The 14270-nt window shown below is 42.7% G+C and overlaps 1 protein-coding gene across 1 annotated transcript in view; it reads left to right on the top strand.

The window, feature by feature from the left end:
• The window catches only part of IFT122 (intraflagellar transport 122), a 252835-nt gene that overhangs the window by 36605 nt on the left and 201960 nt on the right, over positions 1-14270 (top strand). Inside the window, exons 3-6 of the mRNA XM_085899537.1 lie at positions 964-1030; positions 5272-5356; positions 8203-8281; positions 11553-11629. Of these exons, the coding sequence (XP_085755663.1) occupies positions 964-1030; positions 5272-5356; positions 8203-8281; positions 11553-11629 (308 nt within the window). The remainder of the gene's footprint in view (positions 1-963; positions 1031-5271; positions 5357-8202; positions 8282-11552; positions 11630-14270) is intronic.

Raw genomic sequence — 14270 nt, 5'->3', positions numbered from 1 at the left:
TTTTCCTGACGCTGATCCTGCTCACCAGATTCTCTCAGCGAGGGAGTCTCATGAGTGGAGGAGGCCAGTGGGCCGACCACGTGCCTCATGGTTGCAGCAGGTTGACCATCATCTCAAGGAGATGGGGATGGGCCTGGCATCTGCCTGGGGGATGGCCAGACGGAGGCCCCTGGAGTACCGGCGGAAAGTGGACGCAGCGACGCGCTGTTCTGGCACATGCTCCCATACCTGACCTGACCTGATATTTGCGCGAGCGTTTTGGGCGGGAGATATTTTAGCGAGAGTTTTGGGCGGGAGATGCCCCTTCGCACCCTTGTTGCTGCTGCCACTCCGCTCCTTTCATCCGTCCCGCGGAGATCGCGACCGCACGGTGCTCGTTGAATGGAGAGTGGCGAAGATGGTGGTAGCGTAGTTGTGGAAGGTGGCGTCGTGGTGTGAATGGCGTGATTGTTGGCGTCGTGTCGTGAATGGCGTGATCGTTGAGATGTTGGTTGTGGCGATGTTCGTTGTTGTTCTTGCCCCAAAATAACGACAGCAAAAGAAAAACGGATAACTGAAGAATCACAGCCCGAATAGATCACATATATTCCCTCTATAAGTTCATGTGTAGTTAGCCAAAACCCGTTTTTTTTTTTTTTTTTGGCTAACTACACATGAACTTACCGATATATCTCACCTGAGGATCCTTTATGGTGTATTGCGAATTTCCACAGCCGTAACAATATACATAAGTTATGGATAATAATGCTCCTCGTCCTAATCCCTGAGGTATCCCACTACTTACATACTCACAGCAAATGCAGCAACTGAAATCCTCAATTATTATTATTTTTAAATGAATCTCACGTTAGTAGTGCTCGTAGTAATGTCCTGCAGTTTTCCTCAATTTTTCTTTGCTGATGAATTTCAATGACAATGTATGTAAAAGTAACTTACTTTTTACTTTCTTCCATTCTTGGGCAGTGTCTATGATATTGCTTTCAAACCAGATGGAACTCAGCTTATTGTTGCATCTGGAGACCGAGTGTTGGTAAGTAATACATTCATTATTACCTCTGTCATGGAAGGTGGGCGGACGTTATGTTTTTCACCACTGTCTCTGTCTGTCTGTCTGTCTGTGTGTGAGCTGGATATCTCAAAAAGTTGTGGATAGATTCATACAAAATTTGCTGGGCATTCTGGGTTGGTAAGAAGGACGAATTGATTCGATTTCGGTAAAGATCCAATCCAGATTCGGATACTATCATGTTTTGAGTAATTCTTTACCATTGAGAGATGAGGCCAAAAACGGAATGTGGCATGATAATCTCAAAAAGTTATCAATGGGTTATAACAAAACTTGGTGGATGAGTTGGTTAGTTGACAAGAACAAGCTGATTCGATTTTTGTTCATGTCCGATCCCGATTCGGCCTATCAGTGCGATACAACACAAAAACTGTTCAGCCTGGTGGTTTGCATTTTAGTGAGTGCCGTTATAGTTTGCAAGGAAGCATGCAATGATGATAATTCGTGTGTGTGTGTGTGTGTGTGTGTGTGTGTTATTATTATATATATATATATATATATATATATATATATATATATATATACATACATACATACATACATACATACATACATACACACATACATACATACATACATACATACATACATACACAGGGGGGTCTACATTTGAGACGAGTAATCTCAACTATCGCCATGAGTAGGGAGTGATCCTTGCCGAGACGGCATAGTTCATAGTTCGGTCCATGTTTTTAACCACTTGGATGAAGAAAAACCTTTGTGGAAATCGTTTTGATGAACTTTTTCATGCATCATTCACATCACATCACAAATTGCAATGAGGATTTGAAACGGTCCATTAATTACACTTGTAATGGGCCCGTCGGTGCGTGCCCGTAGGTGAGTGCCAGTATGTGCAGCCTCTCTCTCTCTCTCAAACCTCGAAAAGGCACATCCGCGGGTCCCCAGCAATATTCCTGGCAAGTTTCAATCGTGCAAAAGAAATAATAAATAAATAAATAAATAAATAAACAAACATTAATTGTGATGTCATTCGTGATGACATAGCACTGTGTCCTGTCATTGGTCGACAGATAAATGGCCGTAACTTGGGAACCGCTCGTCCGATTAATATCAAACCTTGAAAAGCACATCCGCGGGGCCCCGGCAATATTCCTGGCAAGTTTCAATGTGATCGGACTGGCGGTCGTGCAACAAAAAAAAAAGAATAAATAAATAAACATTAATTGTGACATCATTCGTGATGTCATAGCACCGTGTCTTGTCATTGGTCGACAGATAAATGGCCGTAACTTGGGAACCGCTCGGCCGATCGATATCAAACCTCGAAAAGGCACATCCGCGGATCCCCGGCAATATTCCTGGCAAGTTTCAATGAGATCGGACCGGCGGTCATCGAGAAACGGCGGTCGCAGACATACAGATAGACAGACAGACAGACACATAGAGATTGCTGGAATTATAGATAGACTAGTACGGGCCTGTAGGGGCGGGCCCGTAGGTGGGTGCCCGTAGGTGAGTGCCAGTATGTGCAGCCTCTCTCTCTCTCTCTCTCTCTCTCTCTCTCTCTCTCTCTCTCTCTCTCTCTCTCTCTCTCTCTCTCTCTCTCTCTCTCTCTGTGTCTCTGTGTCTCTGTCTCTCTCTCTCTCTCTCTCTCTGTCTCTCTGTCTCTCTCTCTCTCTGTCTCTCTGTCTCTCTCTCTCTCTCTCTCTCTCTCTCTCTCTCTCTGTCTCTCTGTCTCTCTGTCTGACTCTCTCTCTCTCTCTGACTCTCTCTCTCTCTCTCTCTCTCTCTCTCTCTCTCTCTCTCTCTCTCTCTCTCTCTCTCTCTCTCTCTCTCTCTCTCTCTCTCTCTCTCTCTCTCTCTCTCTCTCTCTCTCTCTCTCACCTCGAAAAAGCACATCCGCGGGTCCCCAGCAATATTCCTGGCAAGTTTCAATCGTGCAAAAGAAATAATAATAAATAAATAAACAAATAAATAAACATTAATTGTGATGGGGGGTGGGGGATGGAAGGGGTGAAGCCTCACTTGAGTTGAAGCTCTTGCCAACCCATGTGAGTATGTCCATGTTTTAACTTGAATTGGTCCATGAGTACGTCTATCAATTCCATCCACTGATTGCATACTAGTCTACAGGAACGCATTTTTAGACCTTTAGACCCTTTTCAGACCAGATAGACCTTTTAGATGCCTTGCATTCCTTGAGACCCTTTAGACCTCTGTGACCTTTACACCTCTTGGAACGTTTTCAGACCCTTTAGACCGAGCACTGGTTGAATGTGACTTGAACCGTGACTACGTCGATTATAATGACATGTTATTGGACCGTTTTTTTTTATATATATATTTTTTTTAAAACAGTGATTCTTCACCATTGTGAGACAAAGCCGAAAACGATACAGGCCTATAATGTAACGATCTCTCGAACAGTTATGGACGAATTCAGATGATGAACTACGCTGTCGTTCATGATTCGCCAATAAGTGATGAAACTGGTCTGCCGGCTGTGTGAGTGTGGAGCATTGGGATTCTCATGTCTGTACTACTTGAATGTCTTCAGCTGTAGCGGAACTCTGGTGCAGTTTGAAACAGCAAAAGTCCTAACTTTTGAAACTTTTCCTAGTTGCTTTTATTCAGCTTTCTTTGGCTAGAAGAGCATGGGAGGAGTTAAATTATATAATCCTATCCACCTGGGGTAATTGATTAGGTGAGAGCTGATTGGTTATTCCCTCCAATTACGGGTGGGAGATGTGATTGGGTCTTGTTGTATATATAAATAATTATATCTGCATCTGCTTCACTATCATAGTAGTGATTGACATTATCTTTAATTTACTTACATGTATACTTTTGGCCATTAACTTACTGATGTTAAGATACTGTATGTTCTATCAAATGATGGACAATTTCAAATATTAATGTCATCTGGAGGAGGGATTGTAACCCAAGGCCCTGATGGTAATGCATTATTAGCATTACTTAGCAGGAGGCTGAGTAACATTACTTACCTGCTTCTCACCTATGGTGGGCAAATTGGTGGCAAAGCAATCTTCCACCTCATTCTGGTCTTGTCCCCATGCCCTTATAGCCTTGTTCCTCATAAGCCCCACAGGTTGTACTTCTCATCAAGCAACACATACATTATTCCCTTCCAATAATTTCAGCAACCAACTCAACTTCACTCTATTCTTAAGAGGATTGTTTCCCGAAGTCTGTTCAGTCATGTTTTACCGTTTGCTCCTTTACGATAGTGAGTCACCACCATCTCATGCTGTCCGCCATTCCAACCCATGATCTTTTCTCCTCTTAACTGGCTTCTTTCTCTAGTCATCCTGCAGCTTTGGCTGTCCACGTTTATCCTTATTGGAACCATTTCCTCACTGCTTACATGGCCTTTGCCTACTTACTTCCTGTGTTCCATTATGTCTTCGTTCTCACTGATTCAGTGAGTCTGTTATTTCCTTTCCTGCTTATCCACCCCTTTCTTACTGTTTCCTTCTTCTGCATCATTAGTGCAATTAACTGTCACCTATTCTCATGTCATTTCTCCATGAGCCTTGAATGCCACATAACCTTAAAACAACAAAAAACTTTAGATGATTTATTTTTAAATCTGTATATCCGCACTCTTTTTATTCTTTTTTTTTCTCCCGTTTGTGCAACTGCCTTCAGGAGACGGTTCAATCGCACTCATCCCTTTACAGCTCCAATCAAGCGATGCACAGCCACCTTGTGTCACCCTCACTCCTCCCCCACCCTCGCCCCTCCCCATACTGACGATGTATTATATATTTATATATTATATATATATATATATATATATATATATATATATATATATATATATATATATATATATATATATATATATACCCCAACTAACCCTCCCTAACTCAACCCTCTTACTTGCAAGTTACTGTGCCTCCCTCCGTTTCCTCCTCTTTTCATGTTTGTTCATTCCCTTGCTTGTTTTGTCTCACTATGGCCCCATTGTCAATACATTGCCTTTTTTTTACCCTCTGTCACTTTGCTCTTCCTTGAGCTCAATCTTCTATCAAAACAAAAAAAAATGTGCTTCAATATGGATATTGAACATGGGATCACAACATCCATGATAGGAATGCCAAACATGCAGTTCAATAGTTGAGCCAAAAAGAGGATTTCTCTTGAGGTTTGTTGTTGACTGTTAATTTATTTGTCAGATGTAAAGTATATTGAAGTTTTAATGGACTGGTATTTTTTAGGTGTACAATGCCTCTGACGGAGTGCTGATTCGGGCACTTAAAGGACACAAGAATACAGTTCACACTGTTTCATATGCCAGTGATGGTGAGGAATGAACTGCCCTTCAAGGTTTTCTTCTATTAGTCCCCTACTAGTTTTACCGGAGGGGGCTATAGGTTTACTCTCTGTCTGTCTGTCCGTCCCTCCCAACTGTGGTTTTTCAGACTTTTTCCCATACGCTTTAACATATTCAACTGAAACAACTGAAACTTGCTACATGGCTTTATTCTGATAAGTTACAGAACAAGTTTGAGTTTCAGGGCATTTCGTCAGTTTTTCACAGTTGTACCCTTTTTGGACTTAGAAAATATCACATTGGTCGAGGACATGTATCGCAAAGCAATTCTCGCTCTTGCTTCATCAATATTTTCTCAAACATTGAACATCTATTAAACTGAGGTTGAGGCACTTGATAAGATTTTGGACTTTAAGATCACATGATACCTACCCTATCTAAATTCCTCACTTGTCATTCTCTTTATGTCAGGGCTCAAAATACACAGGCGCTGCGAGCGAATTCATCCTTGAAAGCTTCAAAATAGTCCTCAAAAATTAAAGATGGGAGGTCAAAAAATATTGAGAGAAAGGTCACCCCAGTAAATATCATCATGCATTATAGCAAGTTGAAGAGCATCCAAACAATTTTACTATGGTTACCATTTACAGGGTGTTTCAAAAAAGTGGATGATTTGAACTTTTTATTGCAGAAAAATTACAAAAGGTAGGTAGCAAGTTCAGTGATACATTAATGGAAAATATACATCAAGCCATTTTCAAATCACTCATTATACTGCTTGTAATTGACATTTTCAATGTGTGCTCCACCTCTGTTCAAGCAGACTTTTATCCTGACTGAAATTCTCCACTTCTCATCTGCAAGTGACTGGAATGGTAGCCTGATGAAAGTCCTCCATCTCCAGCTTCAGGACAGCCAGGGTTTGAAGTTTGTTGGAGTAAACTTGACCTTTGGCAGCACCCCAAAAGAAAAAAAAATCCAATGGACTCAAATCCAGCCTTTAGGGCACCCAATCTTGCGCTGTACCCGGGTTGATCACACGATTTTCAGACAGCTGGTAGAGAAAGTCGATGGTTTCACCTGCAGTGTGCGGTAAGGCACCGTCCTGCATGAACCGTGCAAGTCTGAGTTGTTGGTTTGGAGACAGTAGTTGAGTGAGATCAGCATGGAATCAGCATAAGACTTTGCGGTACCGCTCGCCGTTGACTGTCACCATTCTTCTCATTGGTGTCCTCAAGCCAATACGGGCCCAGCATACTCCATCTGGCATTCAATGCACAGAAGCAAATGGACTTGGGGCCTTTAAGAGACATCTCAGACACCTTCTCATGAGGCTCAGCACCCCAGAAGATGTTGTTGTGATTGTTGATAGCCTCATTCAAATGGAAGTGTGCTTCATCACTGAATCACAAGGAGTTGATCCAATTTGGGTACTTTTCTATTCGGTCACTATACCGATCGCACATTGTTATTCGACTTGCCATGTCATTCAAAGTTAGCTTATGCCTTACAGATATGATGTCGGAGTAGAGATTGAGTTCAGAAGTGAGAATGTGCCACACAGATGAGGCTGAGATCGCCAATTCTCGGGAATGTCGACGGTGGGATTTCTTCGGACTTTGGAGAGCAGAATCTCTCACAAGATGGATGTTCCCTTGGTCCTTGGTAACACCTGGTCACTGTTGCCTTTATTTTGATTTTTCACGCTTCCATGTGCTTGGAAGTGTTCCACAAACCACTGAAGGCTCCCATTCGAAGGTCCATTACGGGTGTGAAAATTGTCATACTGACAGTATCGTCGGCGTACCTGCACGTAGGATTTTGTCTCGCCCCACAAAGTCACGATTTTCACTTTTTGTTCCACTGTGAACACCAAAGTTGATGTAGGGTCTCACTGACTACTTGTTAGAAATGGCATACCACCACCACCAAAACCTGCAAAACACCCTGTATTTTTCGTTCCCTATTCAACAAATGATCATTAGACATCTGATTGTGGACACGGCCATGTTGTTTATTTACCATACTAGGCATAAACAATAAATAGTCGCGCAAGCGCACGTGTGCTTTGTTGCTTCACCAGCTAAAACAGTCTCTCACGGCACAGTCCTGGAGTGCAGCAGGCTGGTTGTGGATTACGATACTGTATCTCCAATATTCCATTGCAACATAGCACATGCTGGAATCGGTATCAGGATGGAATGCTTTCGGATTCAACCGAAACCTGTGCAACCCACCGGCACGAAAGAAACTTCAAAAGTGCTTTGAGCTCATCCTCTGAAACAAAGACAGGTACATATTCCGTCTCGATAGAGAAGAAGAAAAAGAAGAAGAAGTAGCCTTTTTCCAATTAAATCATGGTAAATGTGTAAATCATGGTAAATCGAGTCAGAAAAGCCATTCAAAGTTTAAAATGTCATTGCTATACATTTGTAAATCTACAAAAAACGTCAATAAAAAGAAGAAAACCCTGAAAAATAATTCGCACAAATACTGAAGGTAATGTTATTTGCTCTGTGACTGCATCACCTAACAAAGAGTTAGCGTATATGAAAAAGGAGCACAGACCCCCCCCCCCCCAAAAAAAAAAACCCCCGAAAATAAAAAATGAGTTCTCAAAAATATTAAGCGAGGCAGTTTTTTTATTTTGTTTTGAGCCCTGCTTTGTTATGGATATGGTACTTCTGACAGGGAGTGTTGTGGTGTGGATGTGACACGTGCATGATGGGCTAAATGTGCTGCTGATATGCTGATGTTTCCTTGCATACATCACACAATGTGTGAAGGTTTAACTATGATTCTGTGCAACGTATTTTAAAATTGTAATTTTCACTGCAGTTACAAGTGCTTCTGCCATGCTTGCGTGGATCTGTAGGTAAAAGATTCGCTTCTGGCTCTGCAGACCACTATGTCATCATCTGGACATCCAAGCTTGAAGGACTCTTGAAATACACGTATGTTGCTTGAGATGAACTGAGAAAGTGCATTCCAAAGCTGCTATATCTCCGTTGAGAGATTGTTACTGTATTACCTTTTGTGTCATTGTCTGTTTAATAATGACAACAATAATCCTCACAGTTATCATCATCATCAGTCTTTGATGTATGCCTTTTTACATATATTATCTTGTTTACCAAGGAGAGTTAAAGGTGGGATAATAATAATATGCTTCCTTTTCGATAATACTGTTGTGGGAACGGTGATAGAAGGTAACTGGGGAAGATAAACAGGTTATATCATCTATCTATAATTCCAGCTCTGTGTGTGTGTGTGTGTGTGTGTGTGTGTGTGTGTGTGTGTGTGTGTGTGTGTGTGTGTGTGTGTGTGTGTGTGTGTGTGTGTGTGTGTGTGTGTGTGTGTGTGTGTGTGTGTGTGTGCGTGCGTCTGTGACAGCTGTTTCTCGACAACCACTGGTCTGATCTAATTGAAACTTGCCAGCTATATTGCTGGGGACCTTAGTATGTGCCTTTTCAAGGTTTTATATTAATCGGACAAGTGCTTCCCAAGTTATGGACATTTATTTACCAACCAATGACAAGACACGTTGCTGCGTAGGCGTGGCTGATGGGGAAGAGATTCTTAGCCACGTTCCCTATTACGGGTTACAACGTACGGACTTCCGGATAGTGATGACTTACTGTATTCGAATAATTTCTCAATTTCTTATGCGCATTTCTAGATAAACACAATGCCCCAATCCAGTCGTCGTTTACAAGAGCGAAGGAACGGCCTGTGTGGTTATTTGAGTTTTTTTATTTTATTTTTTTTGGTTTGCACGTACGGGCACGCACGTACGGGCACGCGAGAGCGAAGGAACGGCCTGTGTGGTTGTTTCTGGCAAGCGGTTTGAAATGTTTTTTTTTTGCACGTACGGGCACGTACTAGTTAATATACATTTAGCATCAGTGTGTGGTCTCTGTGTAAAATTATCGGGCATATGTTGAGGTTTCTTCAGGAGCTGATAAATATGAACCTTCCCCGGCTCCCCTCTGGAATGTGTCTAAAAAGCCTCACACCGTACCCCCCCCCCCCACACTTTCATAATCCTCTAAATTATTCACTTCGTAATCTGTCTATGTGTGCTTTACAAATCGTTTTACCAGTTCCACAAGCCACTCTCCAGGAAGGCACAAGGCAATACTCTACCACATGGAAGGTATAAGCCATACTGACGTTGCAGTCCCAATCACTGTAAGCTGCAAGAAACTGTTAGAAGTGACAAGAAGCTGAGCAGTGAGCCAATGGACACACAGTGGTGCACGGTTGTGAGGTTATAAAAGGCTGAGGGGATGGGGGGAACAGAGCAGTTTGGGAACAGTGGATTGGTGGTTCAGAGTGCGGGAGAGTTCGGAACCAACAGTATGGGGGTGCGCGAGTCAAGAGTTTGGTCAAACTAAGGGCTCCAATATCATCAGCCGAATGAAACCGACGTTGAGAACTACTCTTGCAGCGCTGGGTAAGCAGAAGCACGCGTTGCGTTGACCGGTCGCCCAAGCTCGGACATGCCTAAGTCGTCATCTTTCTCTTTCGTGGGACCATTTCGCCACCCCACGCAATCATTGTTTGGGGAAAAGGTTTTTCTATCTTGTGGCGTCTCCCTGTCTTAAGCCTGTATCTCATTGGGCTGCGACAGCTTGCGACAAAATGCGAATGGGATTCTCCAAAATGTCTCGAAACGTTCGCGGTGGTTCTCAATTTCCTCGCGTGAGTCGCAGGACTCTGGTGTCGCTTGAATTTTGAACATGTTCAAAAAATTTGTGTGCCAAATTTTCTCTCAAAATAGTCGCAGAGTCATCGCGGTTGTCTTGAGCCGGTCTCGAACCCTTCTCAATTTAGTTTCCGTGAGTCAGAAGGTGCGACAAATGTGAGACAACTTTGTGAGGGATTGGCGACCTATGAAACTAAATTGTGACTGATTGGATAAAAAAATGATAATCTGTCCTGGGACCCCTGAGAGTTTCATCATTATATCGCAATTTGTTCTCAATGATGTGAGACATACGCAAATGTGAGATATTCGTGAGACATACGCAAAAATAAATTCAGTGTGATGCCAAGTGAAAATTATCGCTATTTTATCGCAATTTTGTGTCTCCAACTCGTCGCGAGCTGTCGCAGCCCAGTGAGATACAGGCTTTACTCTTTATGGTGTGAGTAGCTAAGGTTCCACTTTCACCTGTCGTAGTTTTGTCAGTGCATGGGAACTCTAGATTGTTCAAAGAACCATCAGGATGTTGCCCCATTGTTCTCCCCATCTCTTTTCTTAATAATAAACTCTGTTTTCTCATCGCTGGCGTGTTGGCCTGGGGCACGGTTTGGGATTTGGGAAATTACGTGGCCGTTGGCCATTGGGAATTGGACCCAAAACCTCACTAGGGGGTTAAATTCACGTTGTGTTCCTCCAGGGTTCACATTCGGTCCCAAACCTTTTCATACGGGGAACTACTCTGGGTGACAGATTTCATTGAATTTTCTGTACTTTGGAAACCGAAGAAAAGATCTGTTCGGCTTTCCCGACATATGGTCTCCGAGGACCAGCCGTCGCGAAATTAGTGAACGTCCAGGTGGAAGATTTCACCATTTGTCCATCCCCGGTCCACTGTAACAACAGTTTACTTATCAAAATACTTCCCATCATCTGACCCCATCAATATATGGGCTATTATCCCATCACCTGAGCCCCTCTATATATGGACGATTTTGGCCCATATACCCGGATCATCCATGCACCCTTTTTATCACACAGTTTATTGGTATGGGTTATGAACTTCCCTACTGCTGCTAAATGAACGATTAAAGTGCAGAGTTTGAGTCTGGTTCAACATCCTACCCCTTGACTAACCAAATTAGTATAAGGTTTCCACAAACTCATCAAAGCTACTGTGTGGATGCTTCAAATAACTTGGAGGCAACCACATTTATACTAATCTCATCACTTGGTATAATCTCATCCCTGAAAAGTGATGAGCTCTGTGCATGATGCTCCTTCTGCTCGCCCTGTACCAGTTAGTCAGATCTGATTTGAACAGAAACTACACCGTGAGTAATGTTGTTAAGCAATGTTTTTGGTTTCAACGGGAAAACTTTGAGTAAAAATAAGTAAATAAATGAATAAGCAGAACAAAAATATGAATCAATAATGGAGAGCGACATTCAGCTGGTTGAATGTTTTTTATTATTTTTTTTTATTTTTTAAGTTTATGCACCTGTATCTCATCTTGTCAGACACAAAGATTCCATCCAGTGTGTGGCATATAATCCAGTGAACCATCAGCTTGCATCTTGCTCTTGCACCGAGTTTGGTGAGTATGAAGGTTGTTTTGAAGCTCACTATGGACAATTTTGCCACCTATAACCCGAGTGAAGGATGTATAATTGTGCTGTAAATCATGAATCGCTTTTCTGAATTTCTCGTCCATTGATTGTTGAATCTAATCTGTAATTGATCATGTCTCTGATGATGCTTTGAGTGATTTCAAATGACACTGTTTATCAAGTGAAATCGATTGCACTCAATGGAACTGGCATGCCTGGCAGTAGGTTATTACAAATCATTGAGTGTATTCCAGCAACCTGCACATACATGAGATCAAGCAACGTGCTTCAAAGGTAACTCGTGCTTCAAAGGTTACTCGTGAACAACTACTTCAGAGCTAACGCACAGTCTGTGTGGCCTACATCGAAAATATTGCCATTGTTTCAAGACAAGTCAGACAGTTTTGCATATATTTGCAACAACCAAACATGTTATCCTGAACATGCTCAACAGGTCGTACCTAGGTGTGAAGCAACTACCACCTTGTATGATGTGCGCTCATTGCAAAAGAGTAAGAAATGGGGAAGAAAGGTGGAATTAAAACTGAGGCTGAACAACGACGAAAAAAAATCACCATAGTGGTGGTTACTGATTGAAAAGGGTATGTGTTGAAATAGATTTGAGAAAAGGATGAGAAATGCTTCAGAGATGAAAAAAAGTGTTGATGAGGGATACAATGGGTTAACTGGAATGGCACTCGTAGAGTGCACAATCTCGCCTCGCACGCTCATTCTCAAGAAAAATACAATCGTTAACTGGACACGCAAGTATTATGGCCCACTGCTATTGTGGCCCATATAACTGTGTCATCCAAGCACCCTATTAGGCCATCAGCCATGGCTCAGAAAGTGCTTGAAAATCAAGTTTCGTTCCACCCATGGGGGGGGGGGTAGACAAAACCTTGATAATATGACAGTATATATCCAAATACATACGTATGCAAAAGTTCTCCACTCAAATAGCTGCAGTTATTGTGTATTTTCATCTTGAAAATCGATGCATTCCCCGCGTTCTCTCATTTGAATTTTCTCCACTCGGATCACGTGTGGGCCACGTGACGCCTCGACAGCCAATAGATCGGCTGACATCGTATGCAAATTACGTCAGACTGTCACATGACCAGCTAAGTTGTCCAAGATGGAAGCTTCCTGCAGGGAGGAAATCACCGGCAGCTGATCGGCGATTTTTGATGAATATGGCCAGTGAGGACACTCCCCCGTGTATTATTCACCAGGACAATGTAGCGAACAAAAAAGCCAAACGTTTTACGTCTGTAAGATGGGATGAATGGAGAGAAAGTGTCAACAAATGCCTCATCTTGGATGGATCCGAACTACGTTTAGCCGAGAGTGCCATGTAAAGATTTCAAGTTACCCCCTGGGGTAGCTTGAAATCGATTTAATCCTACCCCCTACGATTTCAGATTACCCCCCCTTAAAGCATTTATTTATGTTGTTTATTTACAAAAAATAGTAATTTAATTTATCTTGAAAACTAATTCGGGAAAAACCATTGACCACGTGACCGCCTTTAAAGAGTTTGCAATGAATTTTGATTTTATTATGAATGATTTTATTTTAATATTGTTATTAATTGAAATCAGTATTTCTCATACAATAGTTTTTGCCACATTTTTAGGAAATCCTTCTTCGATATAGTTGATACAAATAGACATACTGGTATATCTTTTAAACCAACTCAGACTATATTTACAATTATGGAAAACAACGCAATAAAATCAATGTATAAGAAAGGCAATGAAAACAGCTTATTTTTAATTCACAATTTCGTTGTGGTGGTGGTGGTCGTATGGCAGCTTAGCTGCTAGGGTAGCTCTCATTTCTTGAAGCGCGACTGTGTCGCTGATGCAGTGCCCCTCTACCAGTACACACACTGGAACTTGTACTCATTTCGCCGACCTCGGAAGGATGACGCGCTGCATGTATCGCCGACGAACTCGTGGCGTTCTCTGTTAAAAACCTGCCGCACGCCGATTTAAATCATAACCGCCTGAAAATTGGAAGTGTTAACATCGCAGTCACACCTTGACGATTTAGCCAGCGTATGCCGACCAATGAAAAATGTGTCTAAAACGCTGGCACACGTCGAATACGGTATGGGTAAGTTGTGTATACGTTAGGAGCATGCTGAAAAACAATGAAGTACGCTGTCATATTCCGTGGTACGTCTAGTACATCGTGAAATTTCAAGCATGCTGAAAATTTTACGACCGACGTATGGCTCACAAGTTCCGCATACGCTGGCATAAGTTCTCGGCACGCTCTGTGATCGTTGACACACGTCGGACACACGTTACTTGTAAGTTACTCATCAGTCAGGTCAGGTCAGGTATGGGAGCATGTGCCAGAACAGCGCGTCGCTGCGTCCACTTTCCGCCGGTACTCCAGGGGCCTCCGTCTGGCCATCCCCCAGGCAGATGCCAGGCCCATCCCCATCTCCTTGAGATGATGGTCAACCTGCTGCAACCATGAGGCACGTGGTCGGCCCACTGGCCTCCTCCACTCATGAGACTCCCTCGCTGAGAGAATCTGGTGAGCAGGATCAGCGTCAGGAAAACGAGCCACATGTCCATACAGCCGCAGCTGACGCTCACGGACTATGCAGGT

Source organism: Eptatretus burgeri, chromosome 10, assembly GCF_056783735.1.
Source record: "Eptatretus burgeri isolate ZD-2024b chromosome 10, Ebu_testis_v1, whole genome shotgun sequence".
Taxonomy (NCBI): Eukaryota; Metazoa; Chordata; class Myxini; order Myxiniformes; family Myxinidae; genus Eptatretus; species Eptatretus burgeri.
This window is presented reverse-complemented; position numbering and strand designations above follow the sequence as displayed.